Source organism: Triturus cristatus, chromosome 5_1 (assembly GCF_964204655.1).
Source record: "Triturus cristatus chromosome 5_1, aTriCri1.1, whole genome shotgun sequence".
Lineage (NCBI taxonomy): Eukaryota > Metazoa > Chordata > Amphibia > Caudata > Salamandridae > Triturus > Triturus cristatus.
In genome coordinates this window covers 769,894,688-769,922,195 of record NC_140587.1, presented here as the reverse complement: position 1 = coordinate 769,922,195, position 27,508 = coordinate 769,894,688, and the positions used below count along the sequence as shown (strand labels likewise).

At 47.4% G+C, this 27,508-nt stretch overlaps 1 protein-coding gene across 1 annotated transcript in view; it reads left to right on the top strand.

The window, feature by feature from the left end:
• Positions 1–27,508, top strand: part of LAMA3 (laminin subunit alpha 3) — an 881,606-nt gene that overhangs the window by 501,899 nt on the left and 352,199 nt on the right. Inside the window, exon 32 of the mRNA XM_085605753.1 lies at positions 11,391–11,488. Within this exon, the coding sequence (XP_085461879.1) occupies positions 11,391–11,488 (98 nt within the window). The remainder of the gene's footprint in view (positions 1–11,390; positions 11,489–27,508) is intronic.

The following is a 27,508-nucleotide window of genomic DNA, read 5'->3' as shown; positions in this document are numbered from 1 at the left end:
TCGTTTTCAGTGTGCCACGAAATGGTGGTTTTCTTTTTGCGTTCTACAAACCTTACACCAACTTAACTACTTAACTAGTCACAAAGAGGCTGCATTTTTAAATATCTTACAGTGTGTAGACACCTGCTGCTGAGAGTTTTGTGTGTCTAGTAATTTTGAGGTGATTATAATATCTACAAGTTTGGACGACATCCGATTCGTACACTTTGTAAACCTCATTTTAACACTTAAATGATTTATTGTGTCTCGGTGCTTGATGTAAAGACCTGTCACCCTACACTGGGATGAGCAGGGCTATAAAAGAATTAAATAAAAATAAATTAGTAGGTGCAATTTAAATCACTATTTGTGTAATTACTCATACGCAAAGATAAATCTTGCATTCTCAGAGTTCATGCACATTTCTTACATGGGGCGTTCAACAAAGTCAAAAACCTGTCACCAAGTCATGGTTTCTCTAAAGTGCTCGTGAAGTGATAAGCTGTGAGTCTCCGTTTCCTTCCATTGGCTTGGTATCTAGGTGTTAGGCTCCAGATGGCTCCCAGCTTGGTGATACTTGAACAAAAGTCTGGCTGGCGAACTTTTAATTCAGGCCTTTGTTTTGGGTCCGACTGGAAGTGAAAAAAATGAAAGCCCCCTGGCCCCTGCAGATTGCTGCTCTGAAAGAAGCTAAGACAACGTGCAGGCATTACGGAATTGTGTCCCTTTGCCGGAAAATGACACCAGAACAATTCCAGCATATTTACCAGGTAAATAGCTGCGGGAACTGGGAGCTGGCAGGATCCCCCTAGTTTCCTGCACTTTGTGTGGGCGTTATTTTTATTTTGTGTCATTTTCCACTCTCCTGGGATGCCCCCAGACCCACCTACTCACCCCACCCTCAGAGTTAAAATGAGTTTCTCATATCCAAACATTTCCCCTGTAATTATTCTCTATGTCATGTGGTTTGTGTACCCATTTCATGGAATGGCAGCTGTAGTACCTTATTCAGGCTAGACAGACAATCAGGTTTTCATGAACTTTTTTGAGGTTTATGAAAACCACATTATACATAGAAAAAAACAACTCCTCTGACAAATCGGCTTCTTATAACATTTGAAGTTAGGTAAATCCAAAGTTTGCAGACAATTCATGAGCCCAGCTGTCAGATATGCATACGTTTTAGTTCTTCAAACCTGCTTTATGACGTGACATTTTTTTTAAATAGCTCAAGAACTGCTAAACGGATTTAAACCAAATCTGGAAAAGCATACAACAGACGTCCAGTGTCTATGCATATTATCTTTAGTGTCATTGCATTCAGCATTTTTCTGTAGCTCATCCCACAACTTCATATGGAAATTAACATGAAGTCACATTTTAACACCCCCTTTTATGACTTTACCCACCCTTGATCTATCCACATGAACCTTTCAGTGACCAACACATTCGTTTTTTACAAAGCTTTAGTTTATGCCAATTCATCAAACTGATGCCATGTTATGCAAAAAAGGCTTTTCCTATTTACTCTTTGACTGAAATCATAAGTACAGATTTGCTATACATATGTGAAATATACAGTAAACCCCCAAGTTCAACTCCATTGTAATCTCCCTCAGGAAGCATGTTTTCTTCTTTTCTATTAACTCTTTACGTTTTTAGCACTAATCTGAATCAAAATGTCGCAAGAAAAATATGTGTCCACTTGAATGTTCTCTGGCAAAGTTGATAAAGATTGGTTAATGGGGTTCTGTATAAAAGGTTGAAGGCCCTAATAGCTGTCTTTCATTTCAAACTCCCATAGAGGCTTTTTTGAAAAGCTTACATGGAGAAAGACCAAGGGGCATATTTACAAGGGCATTGTGCCACCGGCACATCAGAAAAAGTATTTACAAAGCAGCCCTAAGCCACTCTGCGTGCCTTAACCCCTTCGCCGCGGCAGGAATTCCGCCGCGGCGCTGGGGGGGGGGTTGGGGGCAGCGCGGTGGCGCTGTGCTTGTGACGGAACCGCTCCGTCACGAGCCACGGTTGAGCTGTGCTCATGACGGAGTGGTTCCGTCACGTCTCCGCCCACTGCGCTAATCGCCCGCACAGGTGGGGAATTAGCGCCGCGTGGGCGGAGCGGCGGCCAACGGCCGCAGCATGACGGAACCACTCCGTCATGAGCACAGCGCAACCGTGGCTCATGACGGAGTGGTTCCGTCATGAGCAGGGAAGGGGTTAAAGCCGCTTTGTATATATCAATCCTTTGACGCAGGTATCCGTGTGAAAGGGGTGAGCAATGGGTGTTGCTGTGGGTGTTCCACCGCAAAACCCATTGCTTTTTGACGCTGTCCCAGATGTGCAAGTATCTGTAAACCTGAGGCAGCGCCAAAAGCTAACACCATTGAAAAGCAGGTGTTAGAGTGATGCCATGAGGAGAAATGCTTTTATATCTCCTTGTTTTTTGCTCTTTCTATGTGTGTTGCATTCTGCAGCACACATAGAAGGAGGAAATCGCCTTTAATTATTGTTTATGTGCAGGAAAGTGTCTCTTCCTGCACATAAACAATCATCCCTGCAACGCAGCACCCTTACACCATGTAGCATGGGTGTCTGCAGTGGCGCTAGGCAGCTTTTGTAGCACCGACGCAAAGGAAATCACAGGGGTGCGCCATGTTCTTGTGAGTATTACGGATCCCTGCATTTTTTAAATGACACACTGCTGCTAAATTGCTTGCAGCAACGCGCTGCGTCATTTCTTTGTAAATATGCCCCCAAATTTGCTATGGAAACCAAGCTTAGGCGAGGTAGTTTTGTTCAAATTTGTTTTCACTTCTGGGCTTTTTGAAATCCTTAAAAGAAGAATGCAAAAAATACATAATTATATTGTTATTTATTCGTAGACCTGGGCCACATATCGTGCCACCCAACCAGTTCTGTTAACATTATTCAGGGGCACATTGCTTCTAGACCCCCCCTCCCTGCACACTTATAACTCAAGATGATATCCTTAAGTTCTAGAGAGATCTGAAAACCCATCACGTCCGCTCAACCTATCACTGTGCGTGTTACACTGTAATGAACTCTTGATCATGACTGCACTCAAACTATCAGCATATTAGGACAGTTTGTTACTTTAAATATGGGTTTTCTCAAGAAGCTGGGATATATGTCACAAAACCTATCATCCTATTTTGATATAAATTGATTTCTTAACTCCAAATCTACATACCATAATATATATCTTCTAGGTATGTCAATATTTTTTTTTACTTCAAGCATCTAGTACTTCTATGTGGTCCTTTGCACCTTATCTCAGGCAAATATATTTATGTGTAATTTGAAATAGGAAACTTCCTTGGCTCAGACAAATGGCTTGATTGTTCATTGTGCCATCCATAGACAATATCTTTTTGATCTGGGAAGGAGATATGAAAGTCTTTGATGCAAACATGTTTATTTACTGAATCAGAAACATCCTCTATAAGAACTTGTCTTGGCAATTAGTAATGTTTCAGTTAATTGCCAAGATATCTTCATTAATAGCAACTGTCATCCAGTGTCTCTGAAAAAATACCTACCATATGAGTATTGAGAGGGTTACTTCAGAATCTAGTGATTATGAATCATCCAAGCTTGAAGTGTTGAGTAATTTCGAAGCACTAGGGTATCCCATATAGATAAGAGCAGGTCAACTCTGGACAGTGTCAGCAGACTTGAATCCACAGGATAAATCATTTAAAGAAAAGTAAATCTACATTATGAAATATACAACAACCAGGCATACAGGCCGTAAGATTGTATGTAATCATTGACTCATTCACCGAATGGATGAAAAACTACATTTCAGTGTCAAAACCTAGACTTTTTGTTCTCCAAATTTCCCTGAATCTCATATCTGTGGTTTGATCATCTGTTTTTCTAAATCAAAAATAGACATACAAAATTGAGTGCTAAAATCAACACATTTCCTTGTTTGCGTTGTGCGCACTACAACAATGTAGCGAATGGTGAGGTGTAAAGATATGTGGGGCCATTAAATAAGGTGATCCAGATTGCCTCTGACAGTCAACAAGCTCCTGACCTCGCCATTTACTCTTTTCTGCAAGACTACTGTCCAACCCCATACTCCACAACAGGACGAGCTCCTGGACACCTCTCCATGGGTAGAGTGTTCAGAGACACAATTCCCCATTACAGTGCGTGGACACCTTCCTCCATTGACAACCCCCGAGTACAGGAGAGACACCAAAGAACAAATGAGAAAGCCAGTCACCACCGGCATGCAAAGCTCCTCAATTTTGCAGTTGGAGACTCTGCCCTCATCAAAGATCATTTCCCGGGGAGCAAGTTCAGGCTGGCCTTCGAGATGTGCCCGTGGTCCATCATTCGAGTGACTAGCACGAAGATTACAGCTCATCGGGGGACTGAAGAAATCACTCGGAATGGTTGCTTTCAAGATGTTTCACCATGACACCAGGGCCTCTGAAGACCTAGATGGCACTGAACCACATGACGTCTGAATCCGGAAGCCTGGTTTCACTCACACCAGAGTCCAGCGATGTCATTCCAAGGTCAGCCTGACAGGAACAGGACAGTGAACCAAGTGATGTCATGGACTCCCTTGAGCTGCAAGAAAGCCGTGCCACTCACACCAGATACACCCTAAGAGGAAACCCCGCACCGTCAAGGAGGCTGAGGGACCATGTTATAATGTAGATAAGTATGAACACGCGCATGGTCGAGACTACGGTCAGTATTATTTCTCAACTGTGTCCTATTCCTTGATCTAGCGGGTTGGTCAAGTCTTTGGGAGATAGTACCACTCTAGGATCGTGCAAAGTGTTTTGTTAGGCCTGCATTTTCTACGGACTTGTTACTATCCGTGGGATCATATCATGTTTGTAGCTTTTATTTTGTTCTTTTTGGGGAGTAATGTAGTGTTGCTCCAGTGATGTAACTGGAGCATCGGACCACACACTGTTTCATATGGAGGGTTGTCTGTATGTATACCCCTCGCTGCCTAGGGAAGTTGGAATAGACCCCAGGGTCACGTAGTGTAAGATAATAAAGAGTGGGAACTGCTAGGCGTGGTCTGGGAGTCCCGGGGAATGGTTTTCTGAAGCAGGTCACCCAATATATCATTATACCAGTGTCCGTGTCGTCATTGGCATAGCCCTTAGCAAATAAGGTGCCTTATGACCACGAGGACCATGTATCATCACAGGCCGCGACACTACATGCCCCTTGTGCTTTCAGAGTCTTGGTGACTTCACACGTAGTAGGTGCCAAGTAAATGTACACAATGCCCACTGTTGCCCTCTGCAGGGCTCTATCTGCATAGCATCAATCAGCAAATGCCAATCTAGATGTACCCCTCCTCCCCCTCTCGCTTTTGTCCACTGATTTTTAAGTCAGATGTCATATTCTGTCTTTACAATTGTTCTGCGTGCAATTCTTATATGTGAATCGGTGCAGAGGTTTATTTTCATTGTTTTCTGCTGGTTTAGAAGCTTACTGGTTACTGTTTTGTTACTGCTCTGTTCATGCTTTCAGTTAGGTATCATATGATATCATCAGCTCAATTCATAGCTTGTGCAATTTAACCTGCATGTTTTAAAAGGTGCAGTGTTTCACGGTTGGTCACTTGATCTTTCGGTTTGATGTAAGTGCCATATTGTTTATGTTAGGTAGGTTACGGACTCCTAAATGGCATGTGATTTACATCTTCATCAACTGTCTGTCCTTCATTCTTTTTTTATTTCATCATTCCAAGCACACATTCCTCTCTTATGCTGTTTGTATTTGCTCAGGTAAAGTGTGCTCAAGCAAAGTGCTCCAATACCCTCGGGTCAAATGTGCACTATAAAAACTGCAGAAAAATCTACAAAGAGGTAAAAACAAAGCAATTGCATAAAAAGTAGAGACAAATTGGTAAATAGTGTAGTGGAAACCAGAGAACCTGGCAAAATCATGGCTTCTTTGCTTATATTGCGTGATCTTAGGCAAATATTTTGGGCCAGATATACAACCCTTTTTAGCTGTAGCAAACGGAAACTCGGCCCATTTGCAACTGCTAAAAGGGTTGTGGTATGTGCAAACACTATTTTTTGAGTTGGTAACCTATTACCGACCCACAAAATAGGGTTTGCAAGTCGCTATTAGGAAGTGGCGTGCCAAGAGGTGTCCCTTCCTAATAGGGAGTCGTACTGGTATGTACGATTGTTTTGCGACTCACAGTTACCACCTACTTAAAGTAGGCGGTAAGCCAGTTGCAAACAGAATCAGGTCCCCAGGGTACTCCTTCCCCTCTGTGAATGTAAGCAAAAAAAAATTTAAGAGCAGGCAGTGGTCCCACGGACAACTGCCTGCCTTCACATTCAAAATGCGTGATTTCAGAATATCAGCTATACAAAACCCATTGTGTTTGACTTAATAGACTATAATGTTGATCAATATTATTCTAGACCACATGTGGGGTTCACACGACAACTGTCTTGCCTTTTGGTTCTTTAATGGCATGGAGGCAGTGTGTGGACGTGGGCAGGAATGGTTCTTAGTTCATGTTTGAAAACTATCACTTTGAATAAGTACTCAGAACAGTGCTATAATATGAAGTATTAATGTCAAAGCTTCCCAATATTAAAAAAATATATACTTTTTTACCTTTTGGAGCGACTCATATTTTATTATACTTTACTTGTTTTTTGTATGATTTACATAAACATTTTCAGGGCTCGGCTCATGCACGAGCTCTAAGATCCAAGCCAGAGCCTTGGGGCCAGATGTATGAATAATTTTACTGGTTGCTGTTAGCGACCAGGAAAATGTTTTTTGGCATGTACCAACCCTATTTTGCGAGTCAGTGACCTATTACCGCCTCGCAAAATAAGGTTTGCAAGTCACTTTTAGGAAGGGGCATGTTAAGGGCATCCCTTCCTAATAGCGAGTCGCACTGGTATATAGGAATGTTTTGCGACCAGCAATGCATTCGCAAACCATTTTCAGTTACCACCAAAAGTCATTCGCAAACGGGAAGGGGTCCCTTGGGGCGGGGGCATTTTTTCAGAGCAGGCATTGGTCGTACAGACCACTGCCTGCCCATATAAAATGAAAAAAAAACCTTTTCATTCTTTTTATTGAAACTTATCCTGGTTTTGTTTTTAAGGAAAACGGGCTGCGTTTGGCAACATTTTAAGCTTTATTTAAAAAGAAAACACAGATATTTTGGTCTGCTGTCCCCAGCAGGCCACCATCCCTGTGTTATTGCCTAGACCCAATGGGTCGCAAATTGCGACCTGCCTCATGAATATTGATGAGGAAGGTCCCTTGCGACCCATTTGGGAATCACTAATGTGTTTGAGACACATTAGTCCATTTCATTGTGCGAGTCTCTAATTGCGAGTCAATCAATCAATCAGTGACACTTATAGAGCGCGCTACATACCCGTAGGGTCTCAAGGCGCTGGGGGGGGGGGTGCCGCTACTGCTCGAACAGCCAGGTCTTCAGCTTCTTCCTGAAGGAGAGGTGGTCTTGGGTCAGGCGCAGGTCGGTCGGGAGGGAGTTCCAGGTCTTGGCGGCCAGGTAGGAGAAGGACCTTCCTCCTGTAGTCGCTCTTCGGATGCGGGGGACGGCGGCGAGGGCGTGGTTGGCTGATCGGAGGTGGCGTTTGGGAGCGTAGAAGTTGATCCGGCTGTTGAGGTAGCTCGGGCCTTGGTCGTGTAGGGCTTTGTGTGCGTGGGTGAGGAGGCGGAAGGTGATTCTTTTGTTGACGGGGAGCCAGTGAAGGTCTCTCAGGTGTCCGGTGATGTGGAGCGACACAAAAACAAAACAAAAATCGCAATTAGAGATTCGCAAAATGGAAAGTTCGTACATCTGGCCCTTAGTTCAGCTCTGGCTTGGACTCCCTGCTAATTTGTTGGCTCGCCCACCATACCTCTGATTATGTGAATGTCTGGAGAGGGTGTGAGTATCATTTATAGCTTTATTGTGTCTATTTTTTACAGCTTGAGATACAATTCGCCACATTATCAACTCTAGTCTATAGATCTCCCCCAGCTTCCTTCTTCTAGAAAACAGACAGCGCACATTACATCTCGTCATTTTCTTTTAAATGAGTACCTTTTAGTCATCTTCAGTCAGACAGGTAAATTGCTTTAAAAGCAGATAGAAGGTAATTTAATTCCTCTTTACTGACCTTTTCAAATCAGAATTAAGACTTGAGTGCAGACTCAGTATGTTTAGATTTCATGTCCTCAATAACAAAAGTGCCCATTGGCTTTCATGCCAAAGTGTCTCAGGACTAGTAGACATAGTCCTATATAAGAATCAGAGAGAAATATAGCCGCTCCCTTTTCAGCTGCTGGAGCCCCGTAAACACTATTCGCACACATACCTTAACCTCTGGCTCCCTCTATTGGGCATGTGCATTAAAACAATGCTTGCAATGGGCTCGATTCATGAAATGTGTGCTTTGGGAGGTAGTTGCGCGTTCCACGACTGACCCTGATTAGAGCAGTATCCAAGGGTGGACTACAACTCGGACAAATTATAAATGCTTTTGTGTTGCTGGGAACACCGGAGCCGTTTATACTGACCAGAAAATCAGGCTGGTAAAATCACTTTAGGTTTAGGATTGGGACTGCATTTGCAGCCTAGGGCCCCAGTTTTTGGCTTTTAAAATTCTGGTCACCCTAAAATGAGTCCCAAACTCGGCCCCCCCCCTCCCCCCCCCTCGGTATAGAGGAGTATGTAATGCTTACCCCTGCCAGGCCACATTCTCCCCTGCACACCACAAGCGGTAAATGGGGAACACAATCCTCACAGAAAAGGAAATACCGTGCGGGAATTGTAAAGGATAAAACAAGTCCTTTGTTTATTCCAACTTCCAAGGGGATTAGCTCATAATAGGAACATTTCAGTGTGGGCACAGTGGCCAGCCTCGTTAGGCCTGGCCTCCTGGTATCATCACATCACCTGAATTTGCCTTAGATATATATGACCCTAACTTGAACATGCAGGCCTGATTCACAAAGCACTTCCTGGGTGCACTAAGCCTTTGTCCATGAATACATATGTCGTACTTGTTGAAATACATGTATAAGTCACATCTAAGCCTGGAGTAAGGTGCAATCATTCGCCGAAAGTGCTTCGTTATTCAGATGAACTTCACATTGCAAACAGAAGTAGGACACAACTGTGCATAGAAACACTTTGGGTATTGGGTTCATTGAATTCGAAGGCAGTGATCACTTGAACAGGTGCTCACTCAGGGGCAGATTTACAAGCCCCTTGCGACACTTTTACGCCGCCGTTGTGTCACTTTTTTGACGCAGTGGCGTCGTAAATAATGCCACGCTGCGACACATTTACAACATGACCCATCTATGGAGATGTGTCACGTTGTAAAGCCCTGCATCCGGTATAATGTATGCAGGGTAGGCGTTCCGACGCAAGAAAGCCTCGTAAAAGTAACACAGTGAAATCTACAAGATTTCACGGAGTCACTTTTACGACGCCACTGCATCAAAACCTTACGCCTTCTTGAAGTAGGCGTAAGGAGTGACACAGCATAACAGAAATAGGCATTCCGAAGCATTGCTGGAGTTGCGTCTTGCTTGTGACACGACTCCAGCATTGCGTTGCCTTTCCGCCAATAGATGCGTCATGCATCTGTCAATCCTTGCTCCACGGTGCGCCACATTGTAAATGCAACGCATCCATGGTGGCGCAAGAGTTTTTTTACGTGACGCAAATAAACTGACACATCCCTGCTGACATGCAGAGATGCATCAGTTCTTGTAAATCTGCCCCTCAGATTTTAATATAACGCAGTGACAGACCAGATATTTTTTATCTGTTCGTCCTGGGACCTCATTTTTATAACTGCTTACACGGGGGCATAAATACACCCATCTCGAGACTCTGTGACTACAAGAGATCAGATGCTGGACAGGTCTGACTGACTGCTAGCCAATTCCACTGCTTCTGGTTGTGCCAGAGATGGCCTTTCCAGGCTGGTGTGGTTGGCAGTGCCAAGTAGCGCAGTTTCCCAAGGAAGCATACTATTATCTTATATTGTGCTTAAAAAAATATCTTCTGGAGAGAATGTGAATGACCTATTGGTTTTATGGAATGCTTGCCAAGGCCCTTCTCACACTCACTGATGCTTGTGTGGAAACCGCCCCACAGTAGTATTTCCCCATATTACATGCTGCCCTGCATCAAAGATCACTACTGTTGAGTTGCACAGGAACTAACTGCAGATGAAGTATGCCATCTGCATCAAGTGAGACTGACAGACTCCTTTCTGACTGCTCACGCCAACCAGGCATGCACAGCTGTGGTTGCACGAGTAAAGCACGAATGTGCAGTTCTTCTCCTGTGCCAAACAGAAAATGCACATTTAGAACTGAGCTGTCTCTGCCAAAGCCAGCTAAGGTTGCTGCCATAGCAGATAGATACATACAGCAGTGGCTCCTCCGCAATGGCGGAGGATCGTCGCCCCACTGGCTGAGAGCCAGTAGCTGAAAAATAAAACAATATTTTATTATTGTTTTATTTTTCAGCTGCTTGCTGACACTAGCGTGTGTAGGGGGGGGCCGGGCCATGGGAGGGAGGAGGAATGGAGTGCTATGTGCACTTCTAAGTGTGCATGTCTGTTTGGCCGCTGTCTTAGGCTGGCCAAACAGACATGCACACTTAGATTTCTCTAACCCAGCAGGTGAAAAAACGGCACAGACTACCTGTGCCTGAGTCGAGCGTCAAACCAGCCTGCTCAGGCCAGTCTCGGCGCTGCTCTCATAGTATGAGAGCAGCATCTGTATTGGATAGGGAGTCTGTCCCAGGGACTGCCTGCAGCAGCAGGAGAATGGAGGAACACCAAAGCGCAAGGCGGCCGCTGGATCAGGTAAGTTTTTTATTTTAATTTTCAATTCAAACCCCCACTGCTCTGCCGCCTGCCACTGCATATTGGCAGCAGCCGCGACTGGATACATATTTTCCTGTTAGCTATCATCTCTGACTGAATGATTGACACTTGAGGTGAATGGCAGTATTTTTATAAAATACCTGACAGGATATAATAATTATTGTATTTTGTTAATATGCTAACTCTATGGAACTTAATAAGCCTGCAACACTTTAAGAGTAATGCTTGACTGTTCGACCGCGATGCCACAATAGCTCAACAAATAAGCACTGTGCATTTCATTGGGCTCCACAGTAGTACCGATTTGTATGGATCCCAGTCTGTACTTGTCACACATATCAAAAGTATCCATGAGTCAAATCACCCATTTCCAAGGATAAACTTATCTTTCGGGAAGTTGGTAGCTGCTCAAGAATTACTATCATGCTATTCAACCATATTTATGATCAATGTACTTGCATTCCTGACATCTCTCTCAAATTTGCATTTGTTTTCCAGCACAAAGCTTGTCTTATTCCTGCTGAAGAGTTCTCGATTGAATACGCGAAGCCGCAAGTCCGCTGTATCACCACACATGGACGGGTGCATACCCAGAGGTACTGTTACTGCTGTGTTGTATCTTGCCACATGACCAGTCCTGGGACTGACAAATGTACCCCGAGATCTAAACATCATGCACAAGGGTGAGGCGGAGCATGGTGGTGAAGGGTGGGACTTGAGCAAAGTTAACCTTACTTTCCAACATTTCTAACCAGCATGAATTGAGCACACCAGTTCTCAGCAGGAATGCCATATGTTCAAAGAGCATTTTCTCAGCAGGGCATTGTACCACAGAATACCGTAGACAGAATATCGATGGGACAGAATATTGTTACAAGAATACCGAAGGGCAAAATATCAAAATGGCAAGTGAACAGAGGGAGGTAAGGATTCTTAACTCTTCATCTACGTACCGTGAAGATACATATATCACCAAGGTACGTATATGTGGAGTTACGTATAGAAAATCTATACCAACGTACCTTTCAGTATTTTGGCCCTCAATATTCTTGTCACTGTGTACTGTCCCTTCGATATTCTACCTGTAATATTCATGGCCTACATCTCAGCAGGGCTTTGGACAATGTTATCATTTCAGAGGAGGCAGAGCACCAGCCTTGCTATGCAGATTTGCTGTACTTGGCATGGAACCCTCCAATGTCATCTGCAAAAAGCACACACCAAGGGGAATATTTATCAACAAATCTTTCAGGGCAGCAAGTCACCGCGCTGCGTGATAGGGAAAGGGCAGGAATATGTTGTACTTAACAATATACAGTGCATTCATGTCATTTCCCAGCGCTGGCACACAATGTGTTGCCTGGTGGCAACGCAGGCAACTTTGCACCATGGTGCAGTGCAAGGGTGCCTGCGTTGTAAGCAGTATTGTTTTTCTGCAGGAAAGGACAACTTCTTGCAAAAAAAAACAATCCTTGAGGAATGTTCCTCTTTCTATGAGTGCCTCAGAAGTAACAATGTGAAATAAGAATATTTCTCCTTGTTACGCCTCAACTGGGGAGGTGTAGAATTTCGGCACATTCCCAGATCTACCAGTAACGGTGAATCTGGAAATGCATCAAAATCCATGGATGGATGTGTGGGAGCACCCACGATGCACCCATGGAACGCCTCCCTGGGACAGAGTAACATAAGCAAGCGATTTGCGCTGCGTTGCATTACTCTAAATTTATCAAGTCACGCAAGGTGGCCTTGCATGGCTTGAAAAATCAAACTTAAGAGTTGCATCGCTCTTGCGCCCTGTTGCGTGGTGCAAGGGTGACGCTCCTCTTTAATAAGTATGCCCCTAAGTGAATTTTTAACAGAATCTGTTCGCAATGGTTAGTCAAACACACAAATATTACTGATCTTTAAATATTGTATTTCACAATTCAAAAAATGAAAGCTGAAGGCATGCAATGTAGAAAACTATTGTTGGCTCATAGTTGGAGTATATCAATGCTTAAAGCGACGCTGATCTTTCCGCCGTGCGGGCTGTTCTGTCAATTGCCGCCAAGTTTATCTTCTATTCCTTTGGACTTGAGCACTGAGCAAAAGGTATATTTCCCTGTCCCTGGTCAATTTTCGCTTGGGATTTTTTATGACATTGGACCAATGTACACACCAATAACTGACCGTGATTGGGCATCAACATGGCCCCCGCGGTATACCAACTACTATCCTCTCCTGGGACTTGGTGTGGAACAGCTGTGACATATTCCTGAATGTGAAGGCATTTTTCTGTTGGGGGCTTTTCATTTTGACTTTAAAAGTTCAGCACATGTTTGTATGGTGTTATCGGTGAGGTGGGGGGTGTTCTTTGTTTTTTTGCATTTCATTTGTATTTAGCACTCAATAGTGCATTGCTTCTAAGTTCAGCATACTGGTCTCTCCCTCACCACAGCATTGTGCTTTGATCGCTGTGATCATGGGGAAGAGAAAAGCACCTGCTGCTATTGCCTCGTCACTGCATGTCACTCCGCGAGTCTCTACCATTGAGGGCTTCCTGACTCCAGCTGTTGGAGCTATTTCTAAGGAGATTGAGCTGGCAGAGAGTAGGCTCTGTTTAACAAGGGACGGATTTCCCTCGCCCTTTCCCTGTCCTGTTCCCCCTGCTGTTCTGATGCTCCCACTATGGTAGTGGAGCAACACCAGAGGGTTGGAGGGAGCTCTAGGTGGTTCCCTGGGGGTTACAGCTTCGCCTTTTAGTGGGGGGGTCTGAGGATTAAAACCAGGAACCCACACTCCTAATCTCCATTGTCAGCCCTAGGCATCAGCAAAAGAGACGTGTGGTAGCGCCTAACCAAAAGAGCATTTTTTTAGCTTGGGGACTCAAACCAAACTATTGTCATGCTATCCCCTGCAGCTAGCCCCTTCTAATGGTCTTCAATGCCAAATTAGACCCCATCCTGTCTAGGCTAACCCGGATTTAATCTTGAGTTTCGTTAATCCTGGATCAGGTGAATAGGGTGGCAGTTCCTCAACTTGGACAGGACACCCCACCAGCTATGACCAACCCTTCTGATCCAGCCCCACTAGGTGGCCCCAGTGTGATGCTTAACGATGCAGATTTCCCAGGTCAAGCCCCTAAGCCAATCAGGATCTCAGTAGATGTCCCTTCAGTTCCCCAGGGTTAAAAAGCCTCTAGAGGCATGCATAGCCCCCATGTTGCGGCCCGTACCCCTCCCCCCCCAAAGCAGGAGTGATAATTAACCTGCCCCCAGAAGTGACTCAATTTGTGGTGGTTTTAGGGTATGTTCCCCCATGGACCAATCCTGTACCTGAATTTTTTGATGAGTTAATCAAATAAACTGCTTCACTGGTTTAACCTGCACTCCAACATTGGCATGGAGATTTTTAATTCAATTAATATGGCGTAAAGGGTTAGCTGGATAGGCCTGGATATTAAAATATTGACAGGGGATTGTGTGGTGGTAAACTTTAACAAACCTATCATTGCTGAACATGTCCTGGCCAATGTGAGCTTCCCTAGGTCTTCCAGACCAACTTGTATCCAAGATCTCCCTTTAGGTTATTTCTTTAAGCCCAATAAGGAATGTCATTCTTTGGGGCGCCATATGTGACTGGGCAAGATCCCCAGGCTAGTTTGCCCTTGGCCCGGCTGATGCCCCCAACCCTTGGTTTATTGAACAGATTTGACCCTCTAAGTGACCTTGAGTCATGCTACTGACTAAGTATCCCAGTCACAACTCCGCTACCTCCCATGCCTATATCTCACCCGGAGGTCAACTTGGTTAGTAACTCGAGCGACCTGAAGTTGTTATCCCAGAATATTGTGGGGTTATCTGCCAAGTTTAATGACCTGAATTGGGTGCAGTTTGTTAAGTCTTACCAGATCATCTGCCTTCAGGAATCCTGGGAGGAGAAAAACACCTAATTTTTAGAAGGATATCCGACCTATTTTTCCCTCACTGTGCCTTTGGCAGCAGGGAGGGCTAGTGTTGGCTTAATAACTTTTGATGCAGTGGAACTATGTGGATATGTAAAGGATTTGGATTGGGACGTGCACATGTTACAGGGGCTGAAGACATCCATTCCTGGCTTAACCCTCTTAGTTTTGGTTAATTATTACAATGCAAGGGTAGGTTGAGGTGGGGTCACTAGTTTCCATTGTTTAGGCTCTGGCATTCATTCTTTGTTGGAGTACAGTCTTGGAAGTGAGATGATAATATTAGCTGGGGATTTTAGTTGTCACTTATGTGATTGCCCGTTCGTGCCAGCCTCGATTAAGCCCAAATGTACATTGGACGAGGGACTTCATATGGTTCACACTAAAGAGGGTTGGGAGCCTAACTCCATTTTAGGTACTTACAACCTTGTTTTTGCAATTGCAAAGTTAGTTAGCTCCCCCAATCTACTTATCTTTCCAACATTCAAAGCTAAGGGTTATGTGTACATTACATATTTTATATTTGTTTCAGCTCCATTGTTTTTACTTGTTTCTAATTTTGATATCATCCATAGCCCTTTCAGTTATTACAACCTCCTGTCCTTAGTCATTGATCGAGCAAATGCCACTGGGCCATAGGGTGAGACGCAAAAGGGGCTCTCCCTTGTTGATCAAAGCAGGAGACACAAATAGTCTCAGGTAGAGCCCTTGCAGTTCAAGGCATTCCTTTTTTCAAGCTGCAAGAAGGAGTTAGCCACTTGTTTGAACCCAGGTGCCACAGATAGGTCTGTTCTGTCAGCATCTGCAGATATTGCTCAGAAAGCCCTAGCATTATTGACAGTTCCTGTGACAAGCGCTCGCTCACAGGATCCCAAAGGTTTGTTCGTGATTGTTCAAGGACCTTCATTGTCTGAAGGGGACTCTTAAGCAGGTTCCAAGAAATAGAGACTTGGTTGCCTCTTGTCGGTTGGCGTACAAACAGGACTTCGCTAAACATGAATCCATCTTGCGGGAAAATGCTTGGGAGGAGTTAGGCCAGGCTTGGGAGCTTAGAGGTAGTGCCCTTTTTTGGAGGGTGATAAATAGGCCTTGTTTTACAGAGGGAACTGGACCTGTAATATGTCATCATCATTATCATGATCATCGCTGAACAACAATGGATTGACCATTTTGAAAGCATCTATAATTTTATGTCCGATGGAGCTGAATTGGACAGGGCAGGAGCAGTTAAGAACAGGCGCAGGGTGGTTTTCCCATTAGACGAAGTCTCTCAGGGCATTCGCGAGCTTTCACATAACAAGGCTCCTGGCCCTGATCTGATGGGATCCCCCTGACTTGTTCATGGTTAACGTGGTGATCTGGCATCCAGCTCTGGCCCTGATCTTTAATGCTGCTGCTTGGATGTGGTGCTGCCCTTGTGGTCTATGGCGGTCATTGTGCCGGTTTTCAAGAAGTGGTATAAGGACAGCCCCCAGTGTTACCACCCCATTTAATTGATTGATGCTGTAGTTAAGGTTCTGGGGATTGATAGATTGATGGCGTAGGCCGAAGCTAATGAGACGTTCTCAGAGTTTCAATATGGCTTCAGGCTTGGCAGGCCGACATCGGATCAAAGTTTGAACTTTATTTTATTTGATTATCAACAAGTATTCGGTCACCCGGTCAGAATCTCTACCCTTGCCTTTCATGTCTGCCTTTGATAGGAATAACTGCATACAGCTGTGGGGACTGGGGATGGGGTTGGACCCGAATATTGTGGCTTTCTTATCAGACATGCATTCTGGCACCTCAGCATCGGTGTGGTTTTCGCAAGACGCAGATCGCACCTGACCTTTTCCCACAAGTAGGTGTGTTCACTAGGAGTGCATTCTTGTTCCCTTCCTGTTCACCGTCTACATTATTGGTCTTGAGCAAGCCCTTCTCTCTGTCCAGTCTGACTGTCCGAGAGTGCGTATGAGATTGCTCCCGGTATCGTTATATGCCAACAATGCTGTTCTCATGCCCCATACTGCTGTAGGGTTGCAGCTATTACTGGACAAGTTTATGACCTTTATGGGTAGTCTGAATCTGGCAGTACATTTTACTAAATCATATCTCATGGTAGTTTTCCCTTGGTCCACTAGTTTCAAGACATTTAAGGTTGCTAATCATACCCTGACTAAAGTCTTGGCCTTTCCCTACCTAGGGGTGTTATTTGATATTAGGAAAAACTGGAAGCCCCTGATTGATGGGAGGAGATGTGAAATTGTTAAACCCATGTGGGCAGTGGCCAGCTTTGCACGCAGGCTGGGGTCTTGGTCACCACGCATTTCACTCAAGATCTTTCAGGCCAAATGTATTTCCCAGGTCCTGTATGGTAGTGAGGTAGTGAGGTAAGTGAAGACTGACAAAGTTCAGTCCGCAGAAAATCAATTCTTAAGAAGGTTGGTGCAGGTCCCTAAGAGCATACCCTGCCTTCTCTGTCCATGATACAACGATTAAGATATTTACCTAATATATTCACCCTTAGTCCTTTGATGTGCTGGATTAAAAGCTGGACCAGGGAGGGATTTAAGCTGAACAGACAGATCATTCCAGACTGCCTGTCCATTGACCAAGCAAACACAGTCCCATGAATCACCTATGTGAAGAGGCTTTTACTAACCTAGGCCGGGCGGACATATTTTTGAATCCCCACTTACTGTCTCTTTTAGAATTGAAAAGGGTGAAAGACTTTTTTTTAGAGCGTGGCTTAACCAAAGAACAAGCAGAGCTGATGAAACCCATGGTGTGGGGACATTTGCTTCTGGAAACAGTTCAGTGCTCAGAGCATAATTTAGCCCAGGTATCTAATGGGAGGGACAGATGTGTGCTTGTCAGGTTTAGGTTTAACTTGTTACACCATCTTCTGGCATCCTCCAGTGGCTGGTTTCATCCTGGCACCATGTTGCCCTGCGGCTGCGACAACAGGTCTCTGCAGGACACTTTTAATTTTGTGATGTTCTGCAAATATTTGAGTATGCCCAGAAAGCAGTTCATCGTCCCATTGTTGAAGTCCCTCAACTTTATGCAAGTACACCCTGCACTCATGTACCTGCACCTGCTTCCTAATGATCATGTTGTATATGCTTTTTCACATGCTGTGCTAAGATTGAGGCTGTCTAGACCTGACGGATCAAAGTGTTGTTGTTATGAGGGGGCTTTTATTGGTTTTTATTACTTTTTGGTTATCATTTTTGTCTTTGTATTCATTGCTCTCACCTCATGTGTATGACTGTACATGCTGTGTTTTTATGCTCTTTTATGATTGTATTTACAACCGAATAAAAATTATATTCTGATACTATAAATACCTTATTCCTGTGTATACCATACTATATATTTTTTTACCTGTAAGTAATCCAGAATTAGGCTACTTGATTGGTAATAGTCTTATATGTGCTTGCTTTCGGTCCAGGAAAGACCTGGCTTGGCAGTTCGGGTTGGACTGTTCCCATGAGGAACAGGGTCAAGACTGATTTGCATATGGCTGGGTCTAAACTGGGGTGGTGAAGTGAGCTAAAGAACGATGATGGATTCAACCCAGATCTGTGACTGAGGGTGAGTGTCTGAAAGGTTTCAGTGCTCCGTCCATCACCTCCTTCTGTTTTCTATATATATGTATAGATAGATAGATAGATAGATAGATAGATAGATAGATAGATAGATAGATAGATAGATAGATAGATAGATAGATAGATAGATAGATAGATAGATAGATAGATAGATAGATAGATAGATAGATAGATAGATAGATAGATAGATAGATAGATTTTGATATACTTACCTTTTTTTTCTACCTCATAGGCACCTCCCTTCAGTGCTCCGTCCATCACCTCCTTGTGTTTGCTATAGATATGTATACACAAACAGATAGATCGATAGATGGCTAGATAGATAGATAGATAGATGGCTAGATAGATAGATAGATAGATAGATAGATAGATAGATAGATAGATAGATAGATAGATAGATAGATAGATAGATAGATAGATAGATAGATAGATAGATAGATAGATAGATAGATAGATAGATAGATAGATAGATAGATAGATAGATAGATAGATAGATAGATAGATAGATAGATAGATAGATAGATAGATAGATAGATTTTGATATACTTACCTTTTTTCCCTACCTCACAGGCACCTCCCTTTTAGTAAATCTGGTGCAGCTCAATTTATTTTACTGTTCGTGCAATGCCACACTGCAGATTTTCATACACAACTGCTTTTCTGCAAGACAGTTTATTGGGTTCAATATTCTCAAATCAATTGTAATATTTTATTTCTTAATATATATAAATGTAAGAGTGTCTTATTGATATTAGGGATATTTCTTCTTTAATTCAGTTTTACTTTCTGGATTTCATATGGGCAGCCAGTACTTGTTTCATGAAGATTCTTCGGATTTCTCTGGGCTGTAAAAGCAATTTATTCAAATATAAATGGTCATGTATAAACAGTAACGATCATAGAAAAAATAAAAAGCAAAAGAAAATATGAATATGACTGTATAATAACAGCACTAGTAACCATCATGGTTCATATCAAAATAAAAAGTGAGGGAAACTTCATACTAATGAGCCAGTATTCATTAGAATACATCCTGTGTTGTTTCAAAACAGGAGTGAGATCAGAATCAACAGGACTCAGGTTGTTCAAAAGAACAACAGTATACCTTTAATATTGATGCTTACAGTATTCTTGCCAATATACTTCTACTTTAAAGGAAACTTATACCTTAATATTGTTAGTGTATTTCTACTTGAAAGGAAATATCTAACAGTTAAAGCGTTGTTGTTATAAGAGAACCTCAAGTGGCAAAATCAATTCACACTGTCACATCATTTTGGCATTGTAATTAAACTTTCAGATGCTAAAAAGGTATGCTAAAATAGGCTCATCTGGTGGAATTCTACCAACGATTCTACCACAGATTCTTCCACCTGTCCTTTGTTTATTCCTTGAGGCCATTGCCGTTGGGGATTTACCCCTGACATTGATTTATCGATTATAGTCGCTTTACCCAAACCAGGCCACACTTGCAGTAACTGTGCATCGTTTTGGCCCATTTCTCTTATTAATGCAGAGGTTAAATTGTGTGCTAAGCTTCTGTCTATGAGGTTGATACAGGTCATTTCCCACCTGGTGCAGCCAGACCAGTGTGGCTTTATCCCCTCCCATAGCACTAGACATTGCATTCAACGGATACACTTGGCATTAGACTGGGTTAGGTCTTTGAGGGGATCAGCCCTTCTTCTGAGAGATTTCAAGAAGGCATTTGATACTGTCCACTGGTTGTTCCTGACAGAAAGTCTTATAAGGACAGGGGTTGGCCCCAAGTTTCAAGTGTACATCAAGGTCCTGTGTGCCTGCCCTCAGGCCCGGGTGCGTAATAAGTCCCCAAGCGTGGCATTGGGCAAGTGCATCAGATCGGTTTATGATGGAGGCCTCGCCATGGCTGATGTTCGTCTTTATTATTGAGCAGTCCAACTGGTGCCTATCAATGAACGGATGCATGGTGGATGGGAGAGACCCTGCATATCAGGATCAACTGTCCCTTCTAGACTTAGACAAAGTGACGGCTGTACTTTATGGCACCCCTATCCCAACCTCCCTTCTGGAGGTGACCCATGTGGTGTTCAGGGCCTGGAGAGCTGCTCTACACTGGCTTGGCTGGGACCGTACACTTATGCTGAAGACCCTCCAGTGGACAGGTAGAAGACTGGCACTTGTAGCGAGGTTACAAGTATTTAGAGGATGGAACTCCATTGAACTCCATAGGGATTCAAAAGTTGGGGGACGTTTGAGACTGGGACCACATCCAAGCCTTTCAGGACTTGTGCGCTGAGATTCATATGCTTTCATTTCAGTTTTTAGGTACCTCTGGCTCTTACTGTGGGGACTTGTATGTATGAATATAGCTCACTTGATGTACGCATACTTATGGGCCACCTGGGGAAGGGTGGGATCTTGCAGATCTACAGAACTCTTGTGATGCGCCCCCTGAAAGACAGATGGGAGGTGTGCATGGTGGGGGCTGGATGAGGCAGATTGGCTCTATGCGTGTATGGCCCCCGGATCCTGGAAATATCGTCAAGGCTCTGATTGGTGCAGTTAAAGTATCTTCATCAGGCTTACCTTACACACTTCCAACTGTGGAAAGCCAGGATCCAAGATAGCCCTGAATTCCCCAGGTGCCGAGACCCGAGGGGAGATTTTTATCATATGGTCTGGTCCTGTCAGGTCAAACGCATGCACTGGGCTACTGTGGTTACTATTCTTTCCCAGGTGGAGGGGTCTCATGTTGAGGCAAGCCCTAGAATTGCTCTCCTCTGTATATTAGATGATGTGGGAGGGCTCAGGAGAGATAAGATGTTAGTGTGGTTGGGAACTGTGGTGGCCATGCATGATATTGCTTGAATGTGGACTTCTCCCATGGCTCCGCCCTTGGCCACTTGGATCAAGGGCATGGATTGGTGTGGCAAATTGGAAGAACCAATTTACGTTGCGAGGGGCTGCCTCCATATGTTTGAGGCCATATAGAGGAAATGGTGGACATACCACGGCCTACAGAGCTAGAGCTGGTGTTGACATTATTCACTCATTGGCATGCAATGGAGGGTAGTAGACACAGGATGTGGGAACAGTGTGATGTTATATATTCACACTATGTATGTGAATGAGCAACTATATTTCTTAGAAATGTTTTTTCTAAAATATTTATATTTTTTTAAAAACATGTACCTAATGCCAGTTCAGAGTACGCAATCCCAGAAATCTAAAAATGCCAGTACTATCCCAAACGTAGTTTACTGCTTTATTTGCAATTTCGAAACCCGAAATGCTCTATGCATCATTGTTGGTCATAGAATAAATCTATTTATGAAATTATATACAAAATATTCTGATAATCTGTAAAAAAAATAAACAATAAGCAAACCTTTTGTGAGGATATATAACCCAATGTAGAATCCAGGGCAAATTGCCCGTGTGCCACCACACTTGATGCATTGTGCAATCCAATTCTTTAAAGAATTGTTTGAGGGGGCGTGGCCAAGATGGCGAGGTGAGCGGACGACTTCTCCGCCGGCTCCCGCTTCCCTGAGCCCCTAGACCGGGTTTAATCGCTGCATCTCCCCCCGGAGGAACGGGGATCAGGCGGCGAAACCTCTGGCGTGCTGGTGGGGGCTGCCCGATAGCCCGGAGAGCCTGAGAGACGCCTGCGGCGCTCGCCGGAACAATCTGGAGATCACGGCCGAGAGGGGGCGGAGCATCAGACCGGCACGGCTGGCTGCGAGCCCGGAGGCCCGCCTAGGAAAGCACCCGGCTCTGAGGAGGTGACGGGCCGAGGCACGAAGGGACTGCCCAAACACCAGCTGGGGGTCCGGAAACGGCCTTTACCGGCGCAAGCTGGGACACAGGACTGCGGTGGTGGTGAGCGGAGCGGGGGGGGGCGTGACCCCGCCCCCAGCGGCAGACGAGCGGAGACAGCGCGAGATCGGAGGCTCCCCTCGGAGGCACCCCTGCAGCCCCTGCGGAGACCAGCGGAGCGATTTCTGGCCCAGAGAGCCGACTACGGCGTCGGAGCAGGAAGCAGCGTGGGGCAGGATGCGGCCCCGGGTGTGGAGTGCAGGCCCTCCGGCCCAGAGGACTCGAGGCGGGCGGAGGCCTGTGCGGCGCGTGTGAGCTGGCTGGCCGGAGGACGGCACAGCTGAAGGGTCCCGGTGCTGGTAGGAACACGTGCGCACACCGGCGCGGCGGCCTGCGGACAGTTCCGGTGGGGTGAAGCTGCTGGATCGCTAGGGGGGCGACTGCGAGGGCCCCCCCCCTGTTTTCCCCGCCGCCCTTGGAGCCAGTTTGGAGGTAGGATGGACTCTGCTGGCTGAAGGGGGTGCATGGAGAGACCCGATCCACGTCCACGGGGGCCGGGGCTGTGAGGGCCGGAGTCCGACCTGTACGCTCCCCACAGAGGAGCTTGAGCATGAAGCGCTAGCTGTGGACCGGGTGCGGCAGGTGTCCGGCTGAGGAGGGGTTCGCGGCCCCCGGCGGCGGCGGCTGCGCCGCGAGAACAGAAGTGAGCGGAAGGGTCCCATAGGGACATACCTGCGGACCATCGGAGTGCGTAAGCAGAGGCGGGGGGCACCGCAGAGAGAGGGCGCGGAGGAGGTCAGCCGGGGCCCCGAGGGCACCGAAGCGGGACAGGAGCCCTAGTGGGACGTCTGTGGCACTGAAGAGCCGATCTGTACTGAGTCCCAGAGCACATGGCGGGCAGCAGGGGAGGACGGAAGGGGGAACGCACTCTCCCCGAGCTACTGGGCAGGAACCAGCAGAGAGTGGAACGGGAGCAGCAATCGCCCGGCCCCTCCGGAGGGGCGCCGGTCGCTGATAACGGGGAGCCTCCGATCACCAGATCCTTCATGGAATCCCTCTTCGGCTCCCTACGGGAGGATTTCCAAGCCCTGAAGAAGGAGGTGGCCAGCGAGGTGCGGGAGGTCCGGAGGGAAGTGGATAGCTTGGGAGAACGTGTGGTCACGCTTGAGGACACCGGGCGGAGCAGAGATGACGAACTAGAACGATTGCAACAAGAGGTGCTGCGTCTCAGGGATCAACAGATCGACCTCCAGGCGCATGCCGAGGATCTAGAAAACAGATCTCGATGCAACAATATCAGAGTTCGAGGCATTCCGCCCACAGAAGAGGGGACGGACATGGCGGGCTACCTGCAAGATCTGTTCCGAGAGGTCCTGGGGCAGTCGGACGGGCTCCACATCCGGATAGACAGAGCGCATCGAGTGGGGCCGCGGCGCCGGGCGTCGTTGCCGCCCCCGGACATTCTGGCCTTTCTCCCGGACTTCCCGCTCAAGGAACACATCCTGGCGGAGGCTCGTAAGAAGCAGCCCCTCACTTTCCGGGGCCACCAGGTCGCCTTGTACCAGGATCTGTCTGCCATCACGCTACAGAAACGGAAAGCGTTCAAATTCGCCACCGACTTCCTGCGGTCGCACGAAATACCATACGCATGGGGACACCCGTTCAGGCTCATATTCCGATGGAATGGCACTATGCATCAGCTACGCTCCCTGCAGGAGACATGCGGGGTCTTGGGCATATCGGCGCCGGAGGTGGACGCGGCTCCGCGGAGGCGGGGGCGCGCTGGCAGTGACGGATGGCAGCGGGTGTCGGGGCGGCACCACCCGGCACGACCTTCGAGACCAGACTCACCCACCATCAGAGCTAGCATGGCGGAGGCAGTACTTGAGGTGGCGGAGAACACTGGACTAAGTGACACGGCGCCGACCGCGTAGGTCTGTTCCGGGGGGAGATCATCACAGCCTTTGACACTAAGCAGGTTTGGGGGCCAGATTGGGGCGGGGGCGGGGGAGGGGGGTTCGGTGGCTGGATGTCCACTGGAGTACTTCACCAAAGACTTGGCCCTTGGGGACGAGACTTGGACAATGTTGACTCAGATTGAGGGGAGTGGGAGGGGGGCATTGCCCGAGGGGGTTCGGGAGGTGTTGGCACGTTGCCGAGGGGCGGGTGGCGGGGTGGTTGGGGTGTTTTCTGCAGGAATTCGGGAGGGGAGGGGGAGGGGGGAGACTAAGGGAGAGGGTTGAGGGAGGGGGGGGATGCAGGGGGGGTGGGGGGGAGTCCAGCGCGTGCCTGGTAACACGGCCGCGGCAGCGGCGCACATACTCCGGTCCGTGGGCCCTTGTGGGGGCCCTGCTGTCATATTTGCCACTGCCAATGACACCCACGCCACTTAAAATTGTCACGCTGAATGTCAGGGGCCTCAACAACCCGATTAAACGGCGAGCAATCCTATCCCTCTTAGAAGGTACCCGGGCCGATATTTGTCTTCTACAGGAGACTCATCTCCTACCCCGCCCAGTTCTTCTCATCCAGTAACACTAAAACAGCGGGGGTGGCGATACTGGTTGCCCGGCACTTTCGGGGAGAAGTGCTCCACAAACAGGCGGAACAAAAAGGCAGGCTTCTGGCATACAGATTCAGGGTGGCCGGCCTCCCCTTCACAATCGGGTCCCTTTATAGCCCGAATGAGCACCAAGAACGCTTCCTCAGTTCGGCGCGGTCACAGCCACACCGGATGGACACATTATTATAGGAGGAGACTTTAACATGGTCTTTGAAGCTGCCCTCGACAGGTCTGCCCCCCGCTTGCCGCAGACTGGAGAGTTCTCAGCGGGGTGCAGGGCCCAGCTGGCGGCTATGGACCTCGAGGACCTCTGGCGTCACCTACACCCGGCGGAAAGGGACTATTCCTCTATTCGCACGCACATAAGACCTATGCGCGGCTGGATCACTTTCTGGTCACTGGGCCGGTCTGCGCACTGGCCACGGCGGCAGACATTGGGGTGGTCTCCATGTCAGATCACGCCCCGTTGACGGCTACCTTCTGCCTGCCGCCGATTTCTCAACCCCCCCGTGTCTGGCGTCTACGGGACGCATTACTACACAGACGAGAGGTAGTCCAGCAGGTAACGGCGGCGATTCGGGACTACTTGACCCACAACGAGACCTCGGACACATCGCGAGCGACACAATGGGCGGCACTGAAGGCGGTGCTCCGGGGGGAGTTTATTGCGATCTCCTCGGCGGATAACGCAAACCGGCGCCAGAAACGGGAGGAGCTCACGCAGCGGGTTCGTGAACTGGAACACGTACACAGACGGACAGGCGCTCCGCGCGTCTGGTGGCAGCTCGTGGGAGCGAGGAAGCTCCTGACGGCTCTAGACATGGACCGGGCGGAGTACGTGGCACTACGCCTCCGGCACGCCTATTACACAGGGGGGGACAAATGCGGTCGGCTATTGGCGAGCAAGTTGAGAATAGCGCGGCAGACACAGACGGTGAAAGCGATCACTGACCCCACAGGTCCGCCGGCCACAGAGGACGCCCATATCGCGGAGCTCTTTCGTAGGTATTATGCTGACTTGTACGCGGGGGACCCCCCGGACGCGCCCGCCACAGCAGCATACTTAGAGTCGGTCTCTCTGCCGTCCCTGACACCTACACAAGCGGAAGCTCTGGATAAAGAGATCCGGATCGAGGAAGTTATCTCCGCTATAGCCAAGCTTAAGCACGGGAAATCCCCATGTCCGGACGGGTATACCTCCCTCTTCTATAAGACGTTTTGCTCGTCGCTCGCGCCGATCCTTACGCGGTTATTCAACTCTTTCGCGACGCAGGGAGCCATACCGCCGGACCTGCTGCGAGCGTCATTGGTGGTCATCCCCAAACCGGGGAAGGACCGGACACAGTGCAGCTCTTACAGGCCTATATCGCTCTTAAACATCGACCTCAAGCTCTATACCGGGATTTTGGCGAGCCGCTTGGCCCCGCTCCTCCCGGGGCTAATAGATCCGGATCAGGCGGGTTTTGTGCCGGGGCGGCAGACAGTGGACAACACCAAAAGAATCACACACCTCATAGAAAAAGCGTTGCGGATCCCCGGGGAGAGAATGTTGCTGTCAATCGACGCCGAGAAGGCGTTTGACAGGGTCCACTGCCCGTACTTGGAGCAGGTCTTAACAAAGTTAGGGATAGGGGAGAAATTCCGCGGCATGATCTTCAATTGCTACCGATCCCCGACCGCAGTGGTGAGAGTGAATGGGTACTGCTCCCAGAGTCTTGACATCGAAAGAGGCACGAGACAGGGATGCCCGCTGTCGCCTTTACTTTTTGCCATATATATGGAGCCCTTTGCGCAGCGGGTGCGGGATAACCCGGCGGTGAGAGGGGTGAAGTTTGGAGGCTTCAGTCACGCCGTAAGCCTATATGCAGATGATGTGATCTTCTCATTGGACGATCCGCTCTCTGCCTTGCCGGCCTGTATAGCGGAACTCACCTCGTTTGCGGCGGTGTCGGGATTCAGGATGAATCTGGGGAAGTCGGTGGCTTTGGATCTTTCCTTAGCACCGGGGACTAAAGCCTTACTACGGCAAAGGGTTCTGATACTGTGGTCTGCGGACTCGGTGTCCTATTTGGGGATCCGGTTGGCTCCTACCCTATCTGCAATGGTAATGGCGAATTATACCGCCTTGGGCACGAAGGTCCGAGGAGAATTAGCCCGATGGGACCGTAACACCCTCTCATTGCTGGGGAGAGTGGCGGCAGTTAAAATTACAATCCTGCCTCAGATATTGTACTTGTTCCGGGCGCTTCCACTGCAGCCGCCGGCGGAGTGGCTTTGGACGATGCAATCCGACCTGGGGCGTTTTATCTGGCAGGGCAGGAAACCTAGGATGCGACGGGCGCTATCGATGTTGTCGCCGGAGGCCGGAGGTCTCGGGATCCCGGATCTCCGCAAATACTTTTACACGTCACAGCTACGTTATATCATGGAATGGAGCCGCTGGGAGTCGGACAGACACTGGCTCTTCCAGGATCAGGCGGTGGCGGGGCGGCCTCTGCAGGAGGTACCCTTCCTGCGCAGAGCTCACCGTCCCGCTAATCTTTACGCTTCCTTTATCACTAGAGTAACCCTAAGGGTCTGGGATGCCACAAATCTAGTGCACTGCTTGACGTCATTCCCCTCTCCGCTGACACCCATAGTGGATAATCCGGACTTCACTCCAGGACTGGAGAGAGGCGCGTTTGAGCACTGGCGGCCGGCTGGATGCCGTGCT